Source organism: Cornus florida, unplaced genomic scaffold, assembly GCF_030987335.1.
Source record: "Cornus florida cultivar Cherokee Brave unplaced genomic scaffold, ASM3098733v1 CherokeeBrave_3.0.0_Hap2_Chr11, whole genome shotgun sequence".
In the NCBI taxonomy this organism is placed as follows: Eukaryota; Viridiplantae; Streptophyta; class Magnoliopsida; order Cornales; family Cornaceae; genus Cornus; species Cornus florida.
The window spans coordinates 75,788,530-75,811,465 of NW_026775581.1; the positions used below are offsets into that span (position 1 = coordinate 75,788,530).

Sequence of the window (22,936 nt, forward strand, 5' to 3'; positions counted from 1 at the left end):
TTGAAAGTGTCATTTATTTCTAATCATTTCAAAATGGTTTGAGGGACATTTATTTTTAGCCCTTGAAACTACTTAGAGGAAAGAGACACATTTAGAGTATAGAAAAAGTGTCAATCGTGAAAAATATTCATATAGTGTGCATATAGAGTGTATAACTTCTTGTATCTGAAAAATTCATAACATTTAATTTTTGAGCAAATAAGAATTTAAATGTTGAAAACAAAAGTGTTTCTCTAAAAAGGCAAAAAATAATTAAATGTGAAATGACTAAAGTATTCCTCTTTTTTTCTTCTTATATAAGGACATTATTAAAAGAGAAATGGGTATTTTTAAAATTTTATATTTTAAAAATGTCACATGACTAAATTTGTAACCAAATAGTGACATGAAGTCCTTCTTTAATTATTTATTCAAACTTAACATACTTAAATACCCAAAAAAAAATATGGAATAATATTGTCCAAAATTTAAACATTAGAAAAATCAAGGGCTCTTTAGACAATAATACAGTGAGTGGACAAGGATAATCATGGTGCATGTAGAATTAATTTTTATTCATGATATAACACATTTTTGAAATGGACTCCAAAGTCACCATAAATGATACAAGTTCACCATCAATGGTACAAGTTCACCTAAAATTAGGAATGGTACAAGTTCACCATGAATGCTACGCGTTCACCTAAAAAGTAAGAATTGTACAAGCTCACGGGACCTTACTTGCCAAAAATTAGGGTCCTGAATGGCAACTCGCCAACTACAGTTATTTTGTATTTTTGCTTTAATTCGAAACAGAAATAATGTTTCTGTTTTAGAGTATATTCAACACTATTTGAAAACTTGTTTTATAACGTAAATTTGTTACAAGATTTTTAGAAGCGAAAATATGAAAGCATGTTTGGTAAAAAAATAATAAAATAAACAAATAATTCACACAATAAACAATTCAAATACACATTAGTACATTAAATAAAATTAAATCACAAATAACAATTAACATTTAATTAAATATCAATTACACAACTCACACAAACAATTAAATAAATAAAAATAATTCAAATAAAGTAATTAATTTAAATAAATAAAACCGCTAAAATTAAGAATATTACACCTACTCTCACACTTTGAACGCTTTAGCTTCCACTCCACTTTAATAAACTACTTTTGCGCTTCCTCTCTTAATTCGTGTCACTTAGTTTTTATTTTTTACCCATTACATATATCCAATCAACTACAAGTTGGGATGGGGCAGAAGTTACGTGGGTTCTGATGGGCCAATGTAATTGGGTTTTCGGTGGGCCTATTACAAATTTATAATGTAAACTTGGTGCCAAATGTCAAAATTTTGAGACTTGAAAATGGGCCCATTAAATGGACATTTTCAAATTTATAGGCCTCGGCCGTATTATGTATGTTGCGCCCCTAAATCTTTGGGCTTCATTCAAATGAAAAATGTTTGGTGTTTTTGATCCATTGCATTAACCCATCAATGTCAGCCTTTTGCTTCAAGAAAATTTCTTCCTCTCTCCCTTAGCTATTTATTATGCTTTCTTTTGCTTTTCTGATACTCGAACTCTCAACCTTCTCGATTGAGAGGAGAGATTATACCATTGGTTAAAAGTATTTGTTTTTGTTGAATTCCAATTCAAGTTAATATTCCTTCAATTTGGACTTGCAACTTTTTTTATTTTCTTTGTGAACAGTGGTGAAGTGTAAATGAACCTTGCCCTTTGACTCATTTACTTCGTTAGAAAAACATTTTTTTCTTGTTTATTAATGAGTAATACTGTTAAGAGAGCTCTTTAATGACCGAGAACATAAACTCTTTTATTCATTAGCTGAAACTATAAGATGACCTTATATACGTGTAATAACTTGTAAATCATACATATTATTTAAATACTAGTGTTTTTACACCGTGAGAGTTAAACTGAATATCTGAGTTTATGTCCTTGTGGATTTTTATGCATCAAATTTTCAACTAATGAATAAAAGAGTTTACGTAGGTTCGGCCATCTCCACTGATTTTTTTTTTTTTATTTCAATTATATACTTAAAATTTTTTATTAAAATACTAAAACAATCCCAATAATATTTTTTATAATATGCACTTGCCTTGCTAAAGTTTATAATATCTTTTTCATTGTCACAACACCACCCCCCAACCCCGCAGCTGTCGTGCCGAATTTTTGGAAAAAAACCTACTCAAGCTTATCCCCCGTATAGAGGTTACCTGCCGTTTTAGCCTAGCATTTATAGTGATTTGGAGATGATTGATTTTATTGGGCCAAGTCCACACCAAACCCCATGTTCTAACACCTTAGTCTGTGTCAAGTCTAAGTTTGAAGAAACTCATCGCGTATCAACTAAGGGTGACAAATTAAGACACCACACAATACGAAAACAACACGAGTTAAAAGGATTTGGGTTTGGCATAAACGGGTTTGAGTCATAAAGGTCTACACGATTAACCCGTTTACTTAATCATGTCGAGTTTGGGTTGAGGGGTTCAATCCGTATAACCCGTTTATAATCGTGAATATGACTTATGTAATATGTTACTTATTTAAACTCAATTACTATAAATAGTTAAGTCATTTCAACATAAACCTTATCTATACCTTATGATTTTTCTTTTTTATTTTGAATATTTGGGTTAACAACCCCTGTAACCCGTTTATGACCCATTTAACTTAACATGTTACAATCGTGAATATGACTTATGTAATATATTACTTGTTTAAATCCAATTACTATGGATAGTTAAGTCATTTCAACATAAACCTTGTCTATACCTTATGATTTTTATTTTTATTTTGAATATTTGGGTTAACAACCTGTGTAACCCGTTTATGACCCATTTAACTTAATATGTTATAATTGTGAATATGACTTATGTAATATGTTACTTATTTAAACACAATTACTATGGATAGTTAAGTCATTTCAACATAAACCTTGTCTATATCTTATGATTTCTCTTTTTATTTTGAATATTTGGGTTAATTGTGACAATTTTTTTATTTATTATTATTTAGTATTATTTAGTATTTAATTAAATATTAAATGTATCGTTTTGATAAATATGTCATTAAACGGGTTAACACTTTTACTTATTTAATAAACAAGTTGGATTAGTGTTGATAATTCTTGACACGATTATTAAATGGGTTAGGTTTAGATTTACCTATTTAGTATAATATCCTTACATCGACATGATACAAACACGACCCACGAACATAAATTGCCACCTCTAAATTATCAACCCACGCCATTCATAAGTTTTTTTTTTGGGTTTCTCAGGTCATCCCAAATTTTAATAACTTATTAACAAATAAACATTAAGAGAAAATAAACATGTTATGTTCACCGGTCTAAATCGTGTAATCAAAATTAACCAAACTATGTAATATGATCTTAGAGAAATAATATGATCTCAGGTGACGAATTATATGATTGATGATAATATAAATAACTATTTTAAATATAAAATTTATAAACTATTCTTATATTTTCTTTAGGTTTTTGGGTTTCTCATGTTAAGAAAATATTTCACCAAATTCCATCCAAAATTTAAAGGTTAAACCCAATCATCTTTAGACAAAATCTCAAGTAACTTACCCACTCCCATAAAATTTTTGGACGAAAATCGAATTGATGAGTCCAACCCCTAACAAAAACAGAGAGACAATGGAGGAAGAAAAACATGTTTATAAAACTTTATTTATTTGCGTACTATCTTTGTAAAAAAATAAGTCAACACGGCATACAAAACTCACCTAGTGCGTGATGGACCGACCACTTCACATATGGTGCCTTTTGTTTAGGCTTTGGTGGTCTCCCACCCTTTTAGGGTGTTTTTTCACATTTTTTCTATGGGTTGTGTTGTGCACTCCAAAGGGCACAGTACCATTGTTTGATATCATCATTCGGAATATTATTTCTCACGCTAAATCCTCTCTTTGTGGCCGCAGAGCCTCCCTCCAGATTCGCCCCCTCCTTCCCTCCTCTCTCTCTCTCTCACACACACTGTCACATCTCTCCTTATCTCTGGCTTGGTTCTCTCTCTAAATTGCTTTCTTTTGCGCAATCCAAAGGGCATATTGTTTGAAATCCCTTGGAATATTTCTCTCACTAAATCCTCTCTCTGTGGCTGCAAAACCTCCCCAGATTAGCCGCCCTTGTCTCTCTCTCAGCCACAGTCACAAACACCTCACTGTCACTTATTTCCTCATCTTTGGCTTGTTTCTCTCTCTCTCTCTAAACTTGTTTTCTTTTGCTCTTAGTACTTCTCTTTCTTCTTCTTTAGCCAATACAGAGGAGACCGATTTTTATTTACATGATAAAGACCCTCCATGGATTGACTGCTTATGTTCTTGTTGCCTCTACAACGCATAAGCAATCATGCAACCTTCAAGTGTGACTCAAGAATTCAGTAATGCACTTACTTTTGTATCCAAGTTGCGTTGCTTTGCAGATTCTAGGTTTAACAATTTGAATTCAGATGGGTGCGCTTCTGTATTGGCCAATTACTTGTACTTCGATGGGTTTGGGGGTTGGGCTGGTGAAAACAAGTCGAAGTTTGTTGGTTCATTGAGCTTGAATAGTCGAAGTGCTTCGAGAATTCGGAAATTCTTTATTGATTTCAATAGTGCCATTAAGTTTCATTGTGAGAAAATCCCACTTGGGTTCGCCTCTGTCAAAGTCGGTTCTGGGAATAATAATGGATTGGGCGAAGATGGCTGTGGTGTTTTGGAGGATTGTGGATTGCCCTTGAATGGAGTGGGGTCCAAGAGTCCGAAAAAGGTGCTTATTTTGATGAGTGACACTGGTGGTGGTCACCGGGCTTCTGCAGAAGCCATTAAAGCCGCATTTAACGAAGAATTTGGTGATGAGTATCAGGTTAATTTTGATGGATTAGTTGCAATTAATTTTGAAAAAAGAATAAGTGGGTGTCTGTATATAAATGTTGATTTTTGTTCTGTGCTTTTAAAGTGTGTGTGTTGCAGGTGTTTGTTACTGATTTGTGGACAGACCACACTCCTTGGCCGTTTAATCAATTGCCAAGAAGTTATAACTTCTTGGTGAAACATGGGTCTTTGTGGAAAATGACATATTATGCTTCTGCTCCGCGTCTGGTGCATCAATCCAATTTTGCCGCAACATCGACATTTATAGCTCGGTGAGATAATTCTCTTATCTTTAGTTACATCACTGGTTTTAATGTTACATTTCATTGGTTTTGGGTAAATATCAAATGGTCAAATATCTGTTCATAAAATCTGCAATAAAGCTTTGTGTACTATTGCATTGCAACAATTTTATCAGCTTATTAGATTCCTTATGGAAATTATCTGGTCACAAATTCACAATCAATATGGGAGAACTCCCTGCACATCTCTGCATTCCTGAACGAAAACTTTGATTTGAATTGATTGAGGAATTGAAAGATTACTTAGGTGTCTAGTTTGGTTTGTAATCTCTGCTATTTTCTGATATTTTGCTCATACCATCTTGATGGGGGAGCCTGGGAGGATGTATGGCTTAATCCTCCTTGTTTTCGATGTCATATTTGCTGGAAATGTGTATGCCTTGGTGATTAAATTTTGGGTGCTTGGATGGAAGATACTAAGTCTTATGTGAGTATCTTTGGCAGAGAGTCATTTATTTATCAACTCTATCATGACTCGCCTCACCCTGTTTAGATATTGTCCGCTTCGCTCACTCTCCGTGCTCACGGTTTTTAAAACTTGTCTGCACATGGTGTCTTCACATATAAGGCTCAACAACTTCTCCCCCACCCCAAGGTGATGTGGGACATCACAATCACCTATTGACCCACTGTTCTTGCTGGTATGACCTGCACAGGCTTGTGCAACCCCCTCCACCACCCCCCCAAGCCCCCCGTGTAGATATTGTCCGCTTTGCACACCCTCTGTGCTCACGGTCTTCAAAAGGTGGATACACAGTTAAGAGGTGTCCACACATATGAGTCTTAACAACTTCTCCCCCCGAAGCGATGTGGGACATCACAAACTCCATGTTTCCATTTGGTCTTGTATATGTAATTAATTCTAGTTTAGTATGAAATGTCAAACTTGTCGTAATACTAGTTGAAAAGTTCTACTTTTCTATAGATATATTGAAGCCTTTACCACTCAAATCACTAACCAAGTGCTACGTGTTTATTTGGAAGAGTTTTCTTTATCCTGACATTACATGTCCACTTCTGCTCAGGCATTGGTTTCTTTGGTAGTAGTTAATGCATGGAAGTTCATTAACCAAAATGAAGTATAGGTAACAATGAGTAAAAAGTCTGTTTATTGCAGAGGAATTAGTTTATGGAAGTCTTGAACCATAGTGCCAAACATTTATTGTGGGCCATCAAACCTTATATTGCTAGCCCATTGCAGATATCTTTGGTCAAAATGCATATAACAATGTGTTTGGCAAGAGGCATATTTGAAAGTTTGTAGGACCGGAACCCGAAGCTCGGATAGAGAGTCGTGCAAAGTCTTAGACCTAGAGTGGGAGTGAATAAGTCCGTGATCTAGACCTGGAGGGGGAGCGAATAAGTCTTGTTGGTTGGTTTAACAAGTTTCAACTTTTTCAATTTTATCTGAATTAACATAAATTCAAAATAAATTACTCTGGGCAGTAGTGTGTCCAAATTTCTTACACTGAGCACATAGTTTGGGAATCCAAACATATTCAACTTAAATTTCAATTTGCTTATGATCATTTTTAAAGTAGAAGTCAAAAGAAGAGTATGTGTTGGTTGCCCACTGTTATCATTTTGATGAGGGGAGATTGATCTGGGAGGTGCAGTTTGAGAGACTGTTTATGATTGGGAGGTAAAGGATATGGTTGAGTTTTTGGTGATGCTATATAGCCAGGTGATTTTTGAGGTGGGGATGGATGAGCGGACGTGGAAAGCCAAGGGAGATTTGAGGTATAATCCTTCTATTGTTAGCTGATGGATGCTCAGGGGTGTCTTTTCCACGGAAAGGAATTTGGTGCTCAACACCGCACCACTCCCCCACCAACACCCCCCCCCCCCAAAAAAAAAAAAAGAAGGTTAAAGTTGGCCTTTTTTGGTTGGACATCAGCTTTGGGAAGAATTTTGAACATTGACAAGGCGGCTTCGGATTTTTGTCAGTTGGTATTGTATGTGCAAGAGGGATGAGAAGGCGGTGGGATCATCTCCTTCCACATTGCCCTATCGCAAAGGATGGATGGGATATGTTGTCTGCCAACTTTGGGATCCACCATGCCAGAGTCCGTGAGGAGTTTGATTGATGCTTGGGACAATTGCCGAGTGCGTTTCCAAGTCAGAGATGCATGGAGGACTGCCCCCATTTGTCTTTGGTGGGCCTTATGGAGAGAGAGGAATAGGAGATCCTTTGATGGGTGAAGTCTCTTTGGGGAGTGTTTATATTTCCTATCCTTAGTTCTCCATTCCTTTGGTTCCATGGCTCTAATTGTAATCCTTGGAGATTCCTTTAGATTTTGTAGATAGCTTGAGGCTATAGGTTTTTGGTCAGCTTGTTCTGGGCCATGCTCTCCTTTCGGATGCTCTTTAATGAATACTTATCCAAGAATCAGAAAAAATCAACTTCAATACAGATTTTTGAAAAACTCAGCCTTTGGACAAACTCGGTTATGGCCTGTCAACAGATCGGATCAACCATAATTCATATCCATTTGTTTAGCTAATGGATTATCGGATTGAATGTTTCAATCCATATCCTTATTGACTCAGATTAAAATCTTATCGACTGGCTCTGGCATGTCTAGTTATAAGTTATTTTAAGCTTAAGTGGAGTGGAGGGTTGTTAATATATAAGATGGTGCATAATATAACTATGCAACAGGGACGGACCCAAAAAATTAGAAGGGGGGGGGGGGGGGGGGATAATGAATTTTTTTAGTAATTTCAGGGGGGCAATAGTAATATTTTATGGGTATATAATTAAAAAACCAAATTAACAAGGGTAAATTACTATAAATAAAAAAAATCAAGGGGGCAATTCCACCCCCACCCCCCCCTGGCGCGCGCGCGGGGGGAATACATTTAGGGCCATGCCTGCTATGCAACCAAATGAATCTAAATTAATATACATAAGTTTAGTGGTAGGTAACTAATATAAAAAACATACATATATAATATATTGGAACGTAAACATATATATATATATATATATATATATATATATATATATATATTTATATATAATTTTAATCGGACCGGATTACCTGTAATCCATATCCGATTTATTAAGCAAACGGATTATTCTGATCATTAGGACCTTCAATGTAGCTCCTTTGGTTAACTGCATTTTGGGGTGCCATTTCTGCAAGATAAGGTAACAACCAACAAAATGCCAAGGGCCACCCTCCAAAACATGGATCAAAGAGGTTTCAGATGATAACTGAACGAAAAAGAATCCAGGATTATTGGACAAAACATTCAAAAGACCATCATTGTTCCAAGGCTTTTTTGCAATATCAGAAACAAGGGAAAGGAGTTAATTTGCGACCTAAAAAATATCCCGCCAAGGTATTCTTCCACCTAAAAGTACCAGGGGAACCAAGACCATTTGGAGCTCTTACAGCAATTCTGTCACCATCTTTGCTAGGTTGAAAGAACTCCAATTGGTGCTTTGTCACGGGTTTTTCAGAGACCAAAAAACTCTGAGAACCAGCATTACCCAAGCCAATTGAGGAGCATTAACAAGCCCAGATTGATTTGGCAGAGGTAAATACTGTCACGAATAGCATCAGAAGAGTTCTTACCAGAGTCAGTTAATTTTCCATTATCGATACCGGCTTCATGATCGGAAGGAATTTCACCTTCTTCAGCAGCGCATGACCAGAAGTAAGCAGAGTACTGAACAGCACCCACCAGTGATTCACCGGGAAAGCATTGCGGATGATATTAGATGGAGAAGGCAATAGCATAGACCAGAAAAATCTCAAGGGAAGCGCTGTAAATGCAAGAAAATCACTGGGAACTACGAGTCATTGGAAAATGCAGGAGAAAGTGTAGCGGTTAACAGAAAAGCAAAGATTAACAGATACTGCAACCGGAAAAGTAAAGGCAACAGTGACAACCTAAACCACCTCTAATAAACTAGAGAGAGACTAAAAACTTGGTGGTTGATTTCCTCGCAACCCCTCCCCCCCCTCTTCTTTCTTCTATCCTATCCTCTCTCTCAATGAATCTAAATTGATGAACTTGATTTTATTGCAAATAATTCAGAAAGCAGTACATGAAAAGAGAAAATTAAAACCCATCTCCTCAAAAACCAGATCAAGTTCAATCTGTTATTTTCTTTAATCTCATTAGCATATTTCTTGAAAGATGAATAAGCATGGAAAAAGAGACCGAGATTTTTGAGATTTAAAAAAAAAAAGAAAAAAAAAGAAGGTAATAAGCACCGGTCTTTGCCGAATAGCATTTTACAAGTTAGCTAAATTATGATTTGCGAAAAAGTACTTCAAATATCTTGGATAAAGTAAAACATCTTTCTAGGCATTGAGATTTTGAACGGAAACCAACTCAATGGGATATTTTGAATTTGCCTCAACCATAATACTCTTGAGCCCTAGATTTCTATCCTCTTCAAAACACTTTGGACAAAGCCTTAAATTTTGTGGTTATTGATTGATGTCAGTCTTTTTGGAGTATGAGTTTCATTGTGATATGTTAAACCATGGTTGCTTCATGTCTTCATAGTTTTTGAATATGATTTCCCTTCCGTTGTTCCCCCCCCCCCCCCCTATTGGGTGCTTTTCTTAACTACACAGTTTTGTTATTCTCTTCCTATTTTGGTTTTTTGTAATGCTATATGTGTGTGTGTGTTTGTATAGAATTCCTTCTTTGTTGTTCTTTATTATTTCCGAAAAAAAGGCCTTTTCCTTCCATGTTCCCTAATTGGTTCCAAAATGCTCATTAGACATGCTTACACCCTTGCACATGGTAATTTTATATGATTCAGAAGAACATAACAAAACTGTGTAGTTAAGAAAAGCACTCAATAAGAGAAAAAAACAATGGAAGGGAAATCATATTCAGAAACTATTTGTGGCATTGAAGACATGAAGCAACCATGGTTTAACATATCACAATGAAACACATACTCCAAAAAGACTTGACATAAATCAATAACCATAAAATTTTAAGGCTTTGTCCAAAGTGTTTTGAAGAGAATAGAAGTCTAGGGCTCAAGCGTATTATGGTTGAGGCAAATTCAAAATATCCCATTGAGTTGGTTTCCGCTCAATGCCCAGAAAGATGTTTTACTTTATACTAGATATTTGAAGTACTTTTTCTCAAGTCATAATTTAGCTAAACTTTAAAATACTATTCAGCAAAGACTGGTGCTTATTACCTTTTATTTTTTGAAAATAAAATCTCAAATATCTCGGTCTCTTTTTACATGCTGATTCATCTTTAAGAAATATCCTAATAAGATTAAAGAAAATAACAGATTGGACTTGACCTGGTTTTTGAGGAGGGGAATTACTAGTTAGGGGATTTGCATGCTATCCTTCTTGTTTTTTTTTTTTTCCCAAGACCAGCTATCTTAAATCCTCTTACCTTTGTGATTGTTGTTTTGGTTGCTTGACATTTTGCATGTTTTTAAAGCTTTTTATGCATATATTAGAGCATATATATCCAATTATATGGGCAAAATTTACCTCAACCCTTTCCTCCAGATGAATATTTAAAATTATGGTATTCTAATATCTTTGTGCCACAATTTAAAACATGACTCTGCCCGACCTTTTTTTTTTTGATAAGTAAAATGTATTAGAAAGCGTTCAAAAGGGGAACACGTCCCAAGAGCTGTACACAAACCAGAAAAAAGATAGTGGGAAAGACCTATGGACTCAAAGAGCCCAAAAAGTCCACAATTTCCTCAATAGATGAATAATTTCTCCCCCAACCAAACAAAAAAGGGTACAAATAATAGAAAACTTCAACGCCCCAGTGGAGGACTCCTTCCCATCAAAAGATCTTCTATTTCGCTCTTTCCAAAGGCTCCACCAAACACAAAGGGAGGTCACCCTCCAAAAATCTCTAGCATGCGCCTCCAACCCTTTGGCCCCTCCAGATGTCCATCAACTCCCTTGAGGTCTGGGGCATGACCCAATATATACCAAACAGACCAAAAATAAGACTCCAACCGTCATGGGCCACAGGACAATGCAGCAAAAGGTGATCCACGGATTCTCCATCAATCATACAAAGACGGCATCGATTGACAATGATATGTCTTCTCTTCTTCAAATTGTCCAAAGTCAAAATCTTACCCAAGCTGCGGTCCACATAAAAAAGGCTACCCTAAGAGGTGCCTTTGACAGCCACATCGTCTTCCGCAGGAAGGTGGTACCGTGAAACCCAGAGAGACAAAAAAAGAAGGACTGGACCTGAAACATTCCCTGCGCATAAGGCACCCAAGTCAAGGAATCCGCACCAGTGCCCTCCATCTCCTGTCTATACAAGAAAGCCAACAAACCAGTAACATCATCCAACTCCCAATCCTGAAAGGATCGCTGGAACCGCACATCCCAAGACAACCTACCGCTATCAAGACGATAGCAGTCAGTAACCATAGCATCTTTGTCAACAGCAATCCTGAACAACCTTGGGAACAAAAGAGACAATGGGCGATCCTCACACTAGGAATCCTCCCAAAACCGGACATCCCTTCCATCCCGAATTCTGAATCTAATATGTTTAGAGAACTCATCCCACCCCTTCCCAATGGATCTCCACACCCCCACTCCGACAGCAGAGCTGACTGGCCTAGCTATCCACCCCCCTCTGTCCTCTCCAAAACGACATGACATGAAATGTCTCTGCCCAACCTTACAATCTTAGTTTGTGCCTATGAGTCATATCTAGTAATTCAAAACCCTAGTTTCCAACTAAAAATAACATGTATACCAAGGAACCTTGCCGTCTTTGTTTTGTGTGGTTAAATGTTCACAATTAAAACAGATTAGAGATAGACTCGAAGCTAAGTACTGGTAATGGTAATCTGTATGAAGAATACTTCTTGTCCTACAAATTCATTGTTACGACTCCTTTGATTTTGATTTTCTTGAGATTATTCTTCACTTATAACCAGCCAATTTCTCTCTCACACAGCGTCAAGAAAGACTGTCTCATGATTTTCTCTTTGTTGTTACTTCTTTATCAACTGTCTAATAAGATGGTTTTAGTATTGTACCTCCTTAGCATGAAGGAAAGATAATTCTGAAGTCATAGTTTCGGTTTATAAGTTTGATCCATCAGCAACTTACTTCTTTATTATGTTTTAATTCTTATTTATTACTAGTTGCATCAAGTTTTTTTCATTATAGTCCTCAAGTGTTTTATTTGCTGTTTGGTTGCTTCTTTTCTTTCAAGTCCCATTAGACTCTTGAAAGATTATGGTTTACTTATTTCTTTTTAAAATTCAGTATGGAAGTTAATGCTTTATTCTCTTAGATAGCTGTTTTGACATATGACTCGTTCTATTATAATTCTGTTACCCTGAATTTCTGCAGAGAGGTTGCCAAAGGCTTGATGAAATACCAGCCAGATATTATTATCAGTGTACATCCCTTAATGCAACATGTTCCACTTCGAATTTTGAGGGCAAAGGGTCTGTTGGAAAAGATTGTGTTTACCACGGTAGTTACAGATTTGAGCACTTGTCATCCTACATGGTATGTTCTGGACTCATTATGTTTTTCCCTATAAAATATTCTTAGGGTAATAATCTTATTCGTTTTTACGATGTATAGGTTTCATAAGCTTGTAACAAGATGCTATTGTCCGACAGAGGAGGTAGCAAAAAGGGCATTGAAAGCTAGACTTGAGCCTTCTCAAATTAAGGTTTATGGCCTTCCTGTGCGACCTTCCTTTGTTAAGCCTGTTAGGCCGAAGGTTGGTTAACTTTCTAACTCGAATGCATTTAATTTTGATGTGTTTCACACATGTTTTCTGTTTGTTGCATATTAATGTTTATGAGGAAACTACCGCTCCTAGGGTTGAATCCTAAGAGGCATGGACACTGGACACAGACACAAAATGACACATATACACTAACACGGCAAATTCTAAAAATTAAGACACGGACACATCTAATAAAAATATAAGTTTTCATTTATAGATCTATTGAGAATGACAATTATAGAAGTTCAATTAATTTATAATTTTTATACTAAAGTTACATAAGATAGAAGATTAAGTTAGTCGAATATATATATATATATATATATATATATATATTATATTATATATGGTATTACTCCTATCTGTTGTTAGGGATTTATTTGTTATTACTTATATAATGTTGGGTGCTTATGTGTAATTTCTGAGACTTGTTAGTATAAATGGAATGTGGTGAAAGGATGAAAGTATTCTTTCATTCTTTCTCTCCTTCCTCATCCCTCTCGTTTTCTCTCCTCCTCTTTCTTCTCCTTCATCTTCTTCTACTTTACTATTATTTTGATTGTCAACACTATCTTGTCATTATAGTTATACTTTTTTGTTCATTACATACTGTGACATGTGTTTTGTCAAATTTTTAAAGAAAAAGAAGTACAAGAATTGAATGGTTAACAGATTTATTTAATAAAGGGGATATATAAAACTTTGACAACCATGGAGGGATCAAATTAATGAGTCCTACTATGAGACAATGGTAGATAGGGCTGTAAGTTGGGCTGGTCCAACCCAACCCAATCCCAACCCAATCTCAACCCGAATCGGGTTGGGTTGGGCCAGCCCAAATTGTACCCAACATGGGTTATGGTCAAAACCCAGCCCGAATATTTTTCGGTCCTGTCGGGTCGGGTTGACGGGTTGAGTTTTTTTTTAAATAATTTTATTTTATTCGGAAATATATATATTTGATTATATTATTATTAAAAAACAAAAAAAATTTAGGGCAAATCATTTCAGCCTCCCAAATTGCCTCCAGGTCTCATTCTCAACTCTCTCTCTTTCTCTGCAACTGCCAACTACAAAATCTACAAAAATCAGAAGTTCAAAACCCATATATTTCAGATCTGTCTGCAAGAATCAAAAGTTCAAAACCCATATATTTCAGATCCGTCTACAAGAATCAAAAGTTCAAAACCTATATCTTTTACTAGATCAGCGGATAATTTATGAGAACATTTATGCCAAACAACTTACTGGTCTTCCCATAAACCAAGTTTCTGTCTTCATTCTATGCTAAACGACTTACTAGCCTTCTTGTCCGCATTGGTGTCCTATTTCATTTGCAGTATATTAACTATCCAGTGGACCACTGGATAGACAAAAGTTCATAAATTGACGAGTGCAAGGGAGGGCGAGGGACGACGGCTGAGGGTGATGGACGATGACGGCGGCGGATCAGCGGCTGAGGGCGAGGGACGACGGCGGCAGCGGTGGTGGATCAGCGGCGGCGGTGGCGGGGACGGCGGCTGAGAGAGAAAGAGAAAGAGGAGAGAGAGAAAGAAGGGAGAGGAGAGAGAAAAGAGAAAATAAAATAAAAATAAAATAAAAAAATAAATTTAATTTTGGGTTTTGGGTTGGGTTCGGGTTGAGCCCAAACCCAACCCGAATATGTTTGGGTTTTGACAAAACCCAACCTGAACATAAGCTTGATTTGTGAATTGTATGTCCAAATTTCAAAATCTCTGGGTTGAGGTTAAGGTTGGGTTGGGCTGGGCTGGGCTGGGTTAGCCCGCCCAAGTTGCAGCCCTAATGGTAGAGGGTGAAAAAACAAGTATTAAGGATATAATCAATTATGTTTGATAATAAATTGGATTTATGTCAAGGAAGATCCACTACAGAGGCCATTTAATCTAAAAAGACAATTAATGGAAGATATGTCAAAGTAAAATAAAGAAAATTTGCACATGATTTTCATAGATTTAGAGATGACGTGATAAAATACAAAGAGAGATAATTATGTGGGCCTTACAAAGAAAAGTAGTTCCTGTCAATTATATAAAACTATACAAGATATGTATAGAGACAATTTTAGACAATTTTGCACCAAGGATTAGCGCTTAGCCCATATTTATTTACAATAGTCTTGGATAAAATAACAAAAGGCGTGTAAGGAGACATTCCACGATGCATGACATTTGCTAATTACATACTTTTGTTAGACAATTTTAAAGAAGCTCCAGAAATAGAGAAATGCGTTAAGTCAAAGGTTTTTTAAAATTAGTAGGACTAAACAAAGTAAATGTAGGGAAATGGATATTTTCATAAATTAGAAGAGGGTTTTTCATCAAATGATCTTGATCCATCTCTAGGAGCTACCTTAATGCAAGAAACTGATGGTACATTCATTATGTTTAGTAAACTTACTTAGAATCTTGAGTAAGCTTCAAAACCATCGACCAAGTCTCCCTATATGCCTCCATGAAGACCTTGGATGCATAGCTTGTGGGAGCTTGCATTAGATGAGAACACAACCATAAAATTCTAGAGATAAATATTTATCTTCACACGCTAATGATGCACAAAAACTTACTAACAATACATATCATATATGCATTTATAGTCACATGGTGTGTCAAAAGTAATTCTCAATCTCTAATAATTAAAGTGTTATCTCCAATCTAATAGGCATCCAATATCAAGTTGGGTTATTAGTGAGAATCTTTGGGCTTATTATCTTCTTGGCTTCAATAAATTAATAATTGACCCGGTCCATTATACCATGGACCCAATTCAATTAATTTCTACTCCACTAAAAGAAATTAATTGATCTCCAATTAAATAGTAAATAACCACCAAGTAAATGTTGCACTTTGACCCCTCGATGCATAATTAGCTATCGGGTGTTGGGATTTGTATGCCCTAGCATAACAAATTCTTTCTTGGATTGTATAGACATTGTTCCTTATCTGAAATGATATTTATGTATTATACAATTGGTGAATACTAATGTATTATGTTTTTGATTCATGATGGAATTGAATATGTCTACTTGGTTGCAAGAGATATTTATATGTATTTGATGGCGATCAATACAAGAATATAAATAGCGATAATAAATAATTCATGGTCAGTAATTAAGGATAGACTCTTAGTTAACTAAGACTTGAACCGGATCCGCAATAGGTTGAGATATATTACGAGAGCCGTCATATGCAATTGCTCTTGATCATCGTCATGACATTTGACTCTCAAGTATGAGAGAAGTATAGACTCTTTTATTAATTAATAATTACTTTAATTTGTTCAGCGGAACCTCTGGGATCCCATGACCGACACTTTAGGTAATTATATAATCAATGGTTAGAGGGTTATATTCTCAATATTTGCATCATTGCTACTTGTATTAATTATGATTGATCGCAAAGTAAATTCGAAGGTCTTTGTGTGTTTTAGACAAAATGGGTTTTTATGTATTTATTTACAAAATTATCATTTTTCTCAAACAAATGTTTTATTGTGATCAAGTCAGGAAATAATCAAGGAACCAAAATAAATGAATTACTTGTGCGGTCGGATTGATGGCTTCAATTATCCAATAGCTAATTATGCATAAAGGGGTCAAAGTGCAACATTGACTTAGTAGTTATTTACTATCTAATTGGAGGTCAATTAATTTCTTTTAGTGGAGTGGAAATTAATTTATGAATTAATTGAAGTGGGTTCATGGTATAATGGACCAGGTCAATTATTGATTCATTGGAGGTGAGAAGATAGTAAGCCTAAAGGATTCTCACTTATAGCCCAATTTGATATTGGAGGCCCATTAGATTGGAGATAGCACTTTCATTATTAGAGATTGAGAATTACTTTTGACACACCATGTGACTATAAATACATATATGATATGTATTGTTAGTAAGCTTTTGGGCATCATTAATGTGTGAAGATAAATATTTCTCTCTAGAATTTTAGGATTTGGTGTTCTCATCTAATGGAAGCTCCCACAAGCTATGCATCCAAGGTCTTCATGGAGGCGTATAGGTGATTCCTAAATGCAAGACTACCATGGTGATCTAATGAGGAAGAATGAGCTAAAGTGATCTTCATAAGGGAGAACATTCCCTTTGTGGATGGTTTTGAAGCTTACTCAAGTTTTTAAGTAAGTTTACTAAATCTAATGAATGTATCATCATCTTCTTCATGCATTAAAGTAGCTCCTAGAGATGGATTAAGATCATTTGATGTAAAGCCCTCTTCTAGTTTTTTAAAATATCCATTTCCTTCAATAATACTACAAATAATGATCACGTAAAATGACAATTTGAGATCAATGGATTATTCAAAATAACAATTTTCGATTTTGAGGATAAATAATACAAAGTGATGGCCATAGATGAAGATGTAATAAGTAGGATAGGAGCGGATTGGACAAATTGGAGACAAACTAGTGGTTTCCTATATGATAATAGAATAACGAATCGGTTGAAAAGGAAATTTATTGGACAGTTGTTGGACCAACCATCTTATATAGAGTAGGATTTTGGACATTGGAATAGAAACAAAAATAACACATTCTTAAACATGTTGAGATGGATGATAGGGATAACTAGAAAGGACATGATTAGTAATAAACATGTTAGAGAAAGTCTAGGTGTGACACCCATTAGTGATAAGTAGGCTTCAATGGTATGGGCATATAAAATGTAGAGCAGAAAATAAACCAATTAAAAAAGGATTAATAGTTAAAATAGAAGGTAAGAAGCAAAGAGGTAGACCAAAATTAACTTGGGACAATGTAATTAAAAAAGATGTTAAGAATTAGATATAAGAGGCGACATGGCTTGGAATAAAAAGGAATACAAGATAATTCAAGTGGCCTACGCCTGCCGCCTGCCCCATTCAAGTGGGGACCAAAACAAGGATGATGATGATGAATGAAGAGATGTATTTATGCATCTACGAATTCATATGAGTTTTATATCAAATTGGTGTTAACATATATAACAAAAGAACCTGGTCATCTATGATAGGAAAAAATGCTGGGGATCAATTATTTACTTTATGGTGCAAAAAATATATCCAGTCACATAAATCTATTAACATTCAAAAATGATACAAGGTAGTGTAACAATAATCGAGAATCCATTGTCCAATCATCTGGGTTAGGTTCCATGAATTCTAGTTTTGACTCCACTATGTCTGAGTTGAATCATAATGTTCGCATAGATTTATAATTTTGTGAGTTATCAGGTAACATATGATTTTGTATAAGAACTGTTTTCATCTTTCAAGTTCATCAAACACTAAATGTGATAGAATAATGGCTTGAGTGCTTGCATACCATATAACATAGAGGGACAGATGGATGGACTTAGGGGAGTGTTTCTTTAGTTCTATGAAATATGACCATAATCATTTGATTCATTTCAAAGTGCATAAAGCTTGTTGGTAATTGACTCTGAAACCGATATGTTTGCTTTTCATGTAGTAATATAAATCTCATTTAGAAAATCTTTTGTTCACATTTTTCTTTAATTTCGTCTAAAAGGTACTTTAGACATTCAAGAGTGATCTTCTTTAGAACATGGAAGTTAGTTGTGAGTTTTTTTTATTTTTTATTTTGTCTCTCTGGCTGAAAGGATCATGCATATTCCTATTTTACATAATGCCTCTCAAAAGAAACCAATTTAAAAGTATGACTTAAGGAAAATCAAAGCATGAACTTTTTTAGGTTTTTCATATCAGAGTTGCACAGTTTTTTTTTTTTTTTTTCTCTAGCCATGTTCTCTTTGACAAGACCCTGAGAAATATATATATAGATATATATATATATATATTTCGCGAAAAGTAATATGCTATTTATGTTATTTCCTATTTAGTAACCTTCATGTTCCGCCCCCCCCCCCCCCCCCCCCCCCTCCTTTCTCTCTGCTGTTAATATTATGATGTAAATTTGTGACCATGTCCTTCAACATGTAGTTGTGATGACTCCTTTGAAGTGACGTTGGGGATGATTTTGCATGCTTGTTATTTTGATGTCAGTAAAGCAGATACATTAACTGTTTCAGTATGTTTAATTACTAGGAGGAACTGAGGAAGGAACTAGGACTTGATGAGTATCTTCCAGCTGTGCTGCTGATGGGTGGTGGGGAAGGAATGGGTCCCATTGAGGCTACTGCTCGGGCACTTGGAAATGCATTATATGATGAGAGTCTTGGGGAGCCAATTGGTCAGGTTCTTGTGATATGTGGCCACAACAAAAAGCTTGCCAACAGACTGCTTTCCATCGATTGGAAGATTCCTGTGCAGGTAGCAACACCCCTCAGAACTTCCAACTACTGCCTTGGTTATGATTTACCTGATTTGTTCATTTTGATACCATTTTTTATTAAGTAAGGTATATTGGCTTTTAATGATTAATGGTTACTTTCGATCTACTGAAAGTCCTGGTGACTATGATTTTCTGCTCTAGATTTATTTTTGAACTTCCACATTTCTCAAGTCATAGATGTGTCAGGGAGACATGGACACGCTCACACACACACATAGACATAGATAAGACACAAGCACACATGGAAGAAAATATATATTAAATGTATGTTGCCATTGCTTACATAAAGAAGATTCTTATAAGTTTTAGGTAAAGGGGTTTGTCTCTAAAATGGAGGAATGCATGGGAGCCAGTGATTGCATTATTACAAAGGTAAATCTCTCATGACTTTGACACTACTTTCTTTTTTCCTCCCTCTCTTGATCCGTTATCATCCAACTGACGGTAATTTACTTTTCTGTAGGCTGGCCCAGGGACCATTGCAGAAGCTATGATCCGAGGACTCCCCATAATTCTCAACGATTACATTGCTGGGCAGGTAATTTTCAGGTTTCTACTGTTCTATGTTTGTGCGTTGGATACTACTTTTCTGGTAACTTGCCATCTGTGACATTTTTTTTTTTTTTGGTCAGAATAACTTCTGTTGTTTTGCTACTCTATCATAGAAAATTCCCCATCAAAATTTCCTTACATGTAAACTAAGCAAAACCTTAATCAGGTTATAGTAATGGTTAAGATTGAAAATGAACCAAACCAAGCTCAAGACCGTTTGGGTTCGGCTCATTCCTTTTTATGCTTAGATTGGGCTTGGCCTGTGACGAAATCAAATGTTGGGCTCAAGCTTGATCACCACAAGTTTTACAAGCTCAGTCTTCGGCTTGGCTCAGCTAGTTTAATGAAATGAACCATGCTCAGTGTTATCAAAGGCCCAAGGCACACTAAGGCGCTAGAGGTCCTTTGGAGCTTAGGCGCAAGCGCCTAAGTGAAGTGAGGCGCACAATTGAAAAATTAAATTACTATCAAAGCATATTTATATTCCATATTAAAGGCGCAAATATTGTCAAAGGCGCACCTAGGCACACAACAGGCACTGGTGTTGTGCCTATATGAGCCTGGAGCACATAGGTGTGCCTTTAACAACACTGACCATGCTTGAGCTGAAGTTTGGCATAAGCTTGTGTTCGAGTTTGAGTTTGGGTCGTTTAGATTTTGTATTGTACTTTTAATGTGAAAAATACCCTTTTTGGACTTGGACAAATTAGTTGTCCAAGGTTGGCATTCTCACGGCTATGCCTGTCTGCACCCACCCAAAAGAAATCCAATGAAGGGAAATGAAAAGAAAAAATAATAGATTGCCTATTAAATTCTCTCAGGAAAATATATTCAACATTTTTTTCCCCTTTGAGAAGTTATATATATTAACTATATATGCATTAACAGGTAAAGTGTAAAGAACACAATATACAACTCACAATAACTTAGAGAATCATAATGTGACGTTTTATATAGTTCATGTATATTGAACATGTGAAGCTATCATTGGTGCTCCCTGAATAAGGAGTCAGCTAATTAACAGGCAATTTATAGTCAGCTAATCAGATCCAGTGACAGTTCATTCAAATTCTTAAAAATTTCCTGGAAAAGGAAAAGACATAGTCCATCAACATTATTATTATATACAAATGAGCAAAACAAGGAGCGCATTAATAGCACACCTTTTTCTTTTATTTTTGTATTTTTTGTTTTTGGGTGGTGAGCATTTTTAAAGAATATGGATCATGAAGTTTTCGCGTAATATTTTTAGTATTGTTCAATTTTGGTATTATTTCACCAAATATGAAAATTTTCTCTCTTGTTTTGCAATCAATTTTCTTATGCAAGGTTAAGGAGGATTTGTGCTGATATAATCCTGTCACAGTTTAAAGTTCAATTATTATGTCTTACTCGGTGTCTGAAAATGGACAGACCGGGTTTGGAGAACTGTTCTCCGGTTAGGTGTTGGATTTGAAGGTGATTGTCTTGTTGGCCAAACCCAACTTACACATGATATTGCAAAATATATTTCCCTAAATATTATTTATCCTCAAATTAGTTCTCTCTAGTTACATGGGAGAATTATTTGGATATCTATAAGATTATATAACTTTTTCTTCTTTTTTTTTCCTGGACAATTTTTGTTGAACCATTTCTGGCTGTGACTTGGCCCTAATTCCAGTTTGATTGAATAGTTTGGTTGCAAATAGTAGGTTCTTTGTATACATCCTCGTAATGTGCTTTAATTGAAGTTGATGTTCAAAAGCATTGTCCAAAGTACTTCCATAATGACACCACCCAACCGCCCACATGCACCTAGCTAGTAGTGGATACTATCTAATTACTAGCTGACCCGTGCCCACACACCTAAGTTGCATGCATGTGCACGCACCCACCCACGCCCACACCCACACCCACACACTTAGCTGGTAATGGAAACCAGATACTAGCTAAGGTGAGAAGAGCTTTTCAGAACTGTCTTGCCTTCTCCATGACGGCATATTTTTTACATACCCCAAGGATGGTAGTGTGCTTAAATTTCTTGTCTGACTTAAGTATATTAGATTACAGTATGTGGTCAATGCCGAAATTCTGCATATTGAAGTCTTATTTGGAACTGTAGCATTGTGTACTTATTATCATTTTAAAAAAAAAAATTATTACAGGAAGTCGGGAATGTGCCATACGTGGTGGAAAATGGATGCGGAAAATTCTCGAAGTCCCCAAAAGAGATAGCTAATATTGTTGCTCAATGGTTTGGTCCAAAAGCAGATGAGCTCAAGGTAATGTCGCACAACGCGTTGAGGCTGGCAAAGCCAGATGCAGTATTCAAAATTGTCCATGATCTCCATGAGCTGGTCAGCCAGAAAAGCTTTGTACACCAATACTGTTCAACTTAAATCCATTGTCATCTTAAACCATTTTTGTTCAGTTTTGCAATCGAATATCCTGTGGGCCAAATTTAACATTTTTGTTCCCCTTTTTTTCTTTTTTCTTTTTTTCCTATCATTTGATATGATAGTGTAATGAAAAGAAGTGAATAAATCATATCAAATTTATTCCTAGAATTAATGTTGTTCTTGATCATCAACTGGAAGAAATTATGGGTTGAGGAATTTGTGTTATTGGGGCTAACTATGTTAAATCTTGGTCAGTTAACTATTCAACCTTATATTTTTTCAAACCTAACCCAAAATCAATTATGAGAAATCAACCCAATTTAACAGTCGCAGCCTCGTAGGTTTCAGTTTGGTCTGGTTTTAGAAGGATTTTGTTGATTTTTCATATGTTGTTCTCTAACAAGAATAATAGTGTTATGCTAATGTGAACGTCAGCAAAGTGATGATATAAATATCAAGGTGTTATTCCCTAGTAGACTTAATTTAAGAAAATCGCACATTCCTCTCACTTCTTACTTGGAAGGTTGAGTTCATATTATTATGTTACAGCCTTTGCTGGTGTAAAAAATTCAATTGATTTTATTCACATTAATGTTTGGGCAAAATGAAGACAGCCTTAGAGATGCACCCTAATAAGGTAAAAAAAATTCTTCAAACTTTCAAAAAGTTGGCAAGTAAGGATATTTTAAAGTTTCAAAAAAGTTAGTAAATAGGACATTTCATTGG

At 35.6% G+C, this 22,936-nt stretch overlaps 1 protein-coding gene across 1 annotated transcript; it reads left to right on the plus strand.

Moving 5' to 3' along the window:
* The first annotated feature begins 3,891 nt into the window (after positions 1 to 3,891).
* Positions 3,892 to 22,397, plus strand: LOC132286753 (monogalactosyldiacylglycerol synthase, chloroplastic). Its single transcript, XM_059789138.1, has 8 exons — positions 3,892 to 4,902; positions 5,010 to 5,182; positions 12,562 to 12,723; positions 12,802 to 12,943; positions 19,031 to 19,255; positions 19,587 to 19,649; positions 19,741 to 19,815; positions 21,977 to 22,397. The coding sequence occupies exons 1-8, from the start codon at positions 4,405 to 4,407 to the stop codon at positions 22,208 to 22,210; spliced, it is 1,572 nt and encodes a 523-aa protein (XP_059645121.1). The 5' UTR covers positions 3,892 to 4,404; the 3' UTR covers positions 22,211 to 22,397.
* The last annotated feature ends 539 nt before the right edge of the window (positions 22,398 to 22,936 follow it).

What these genes read in the sequence shown, in the direction of transcription:
- LOC132286753 (XM_059789138.1), top strand. Translation starts at nt 4,405, where the DNA reads ATGCAACCTTCAAGTGTGACTCAAGAATTCAGTAATGCACTTACTTTT. An exon ending in TTAAGCCTGTTAGGCCGAAG is followed by an intron (nt 12,944 to 19,030) that starts GTTGGTTAACTT and finishes TTTAATTACTAG; the next exon opens with GAGGAACTGAGGAAGGAACT. An exon ending in ACGATTACATTGCTGGGCAG is followed by an intron (nt 19,816 to 21,976) that starts GTAATTTTCAGG and finishes AAATTATTACAG; the next exon opens with GAAGTCGGGAATGTGCCATA.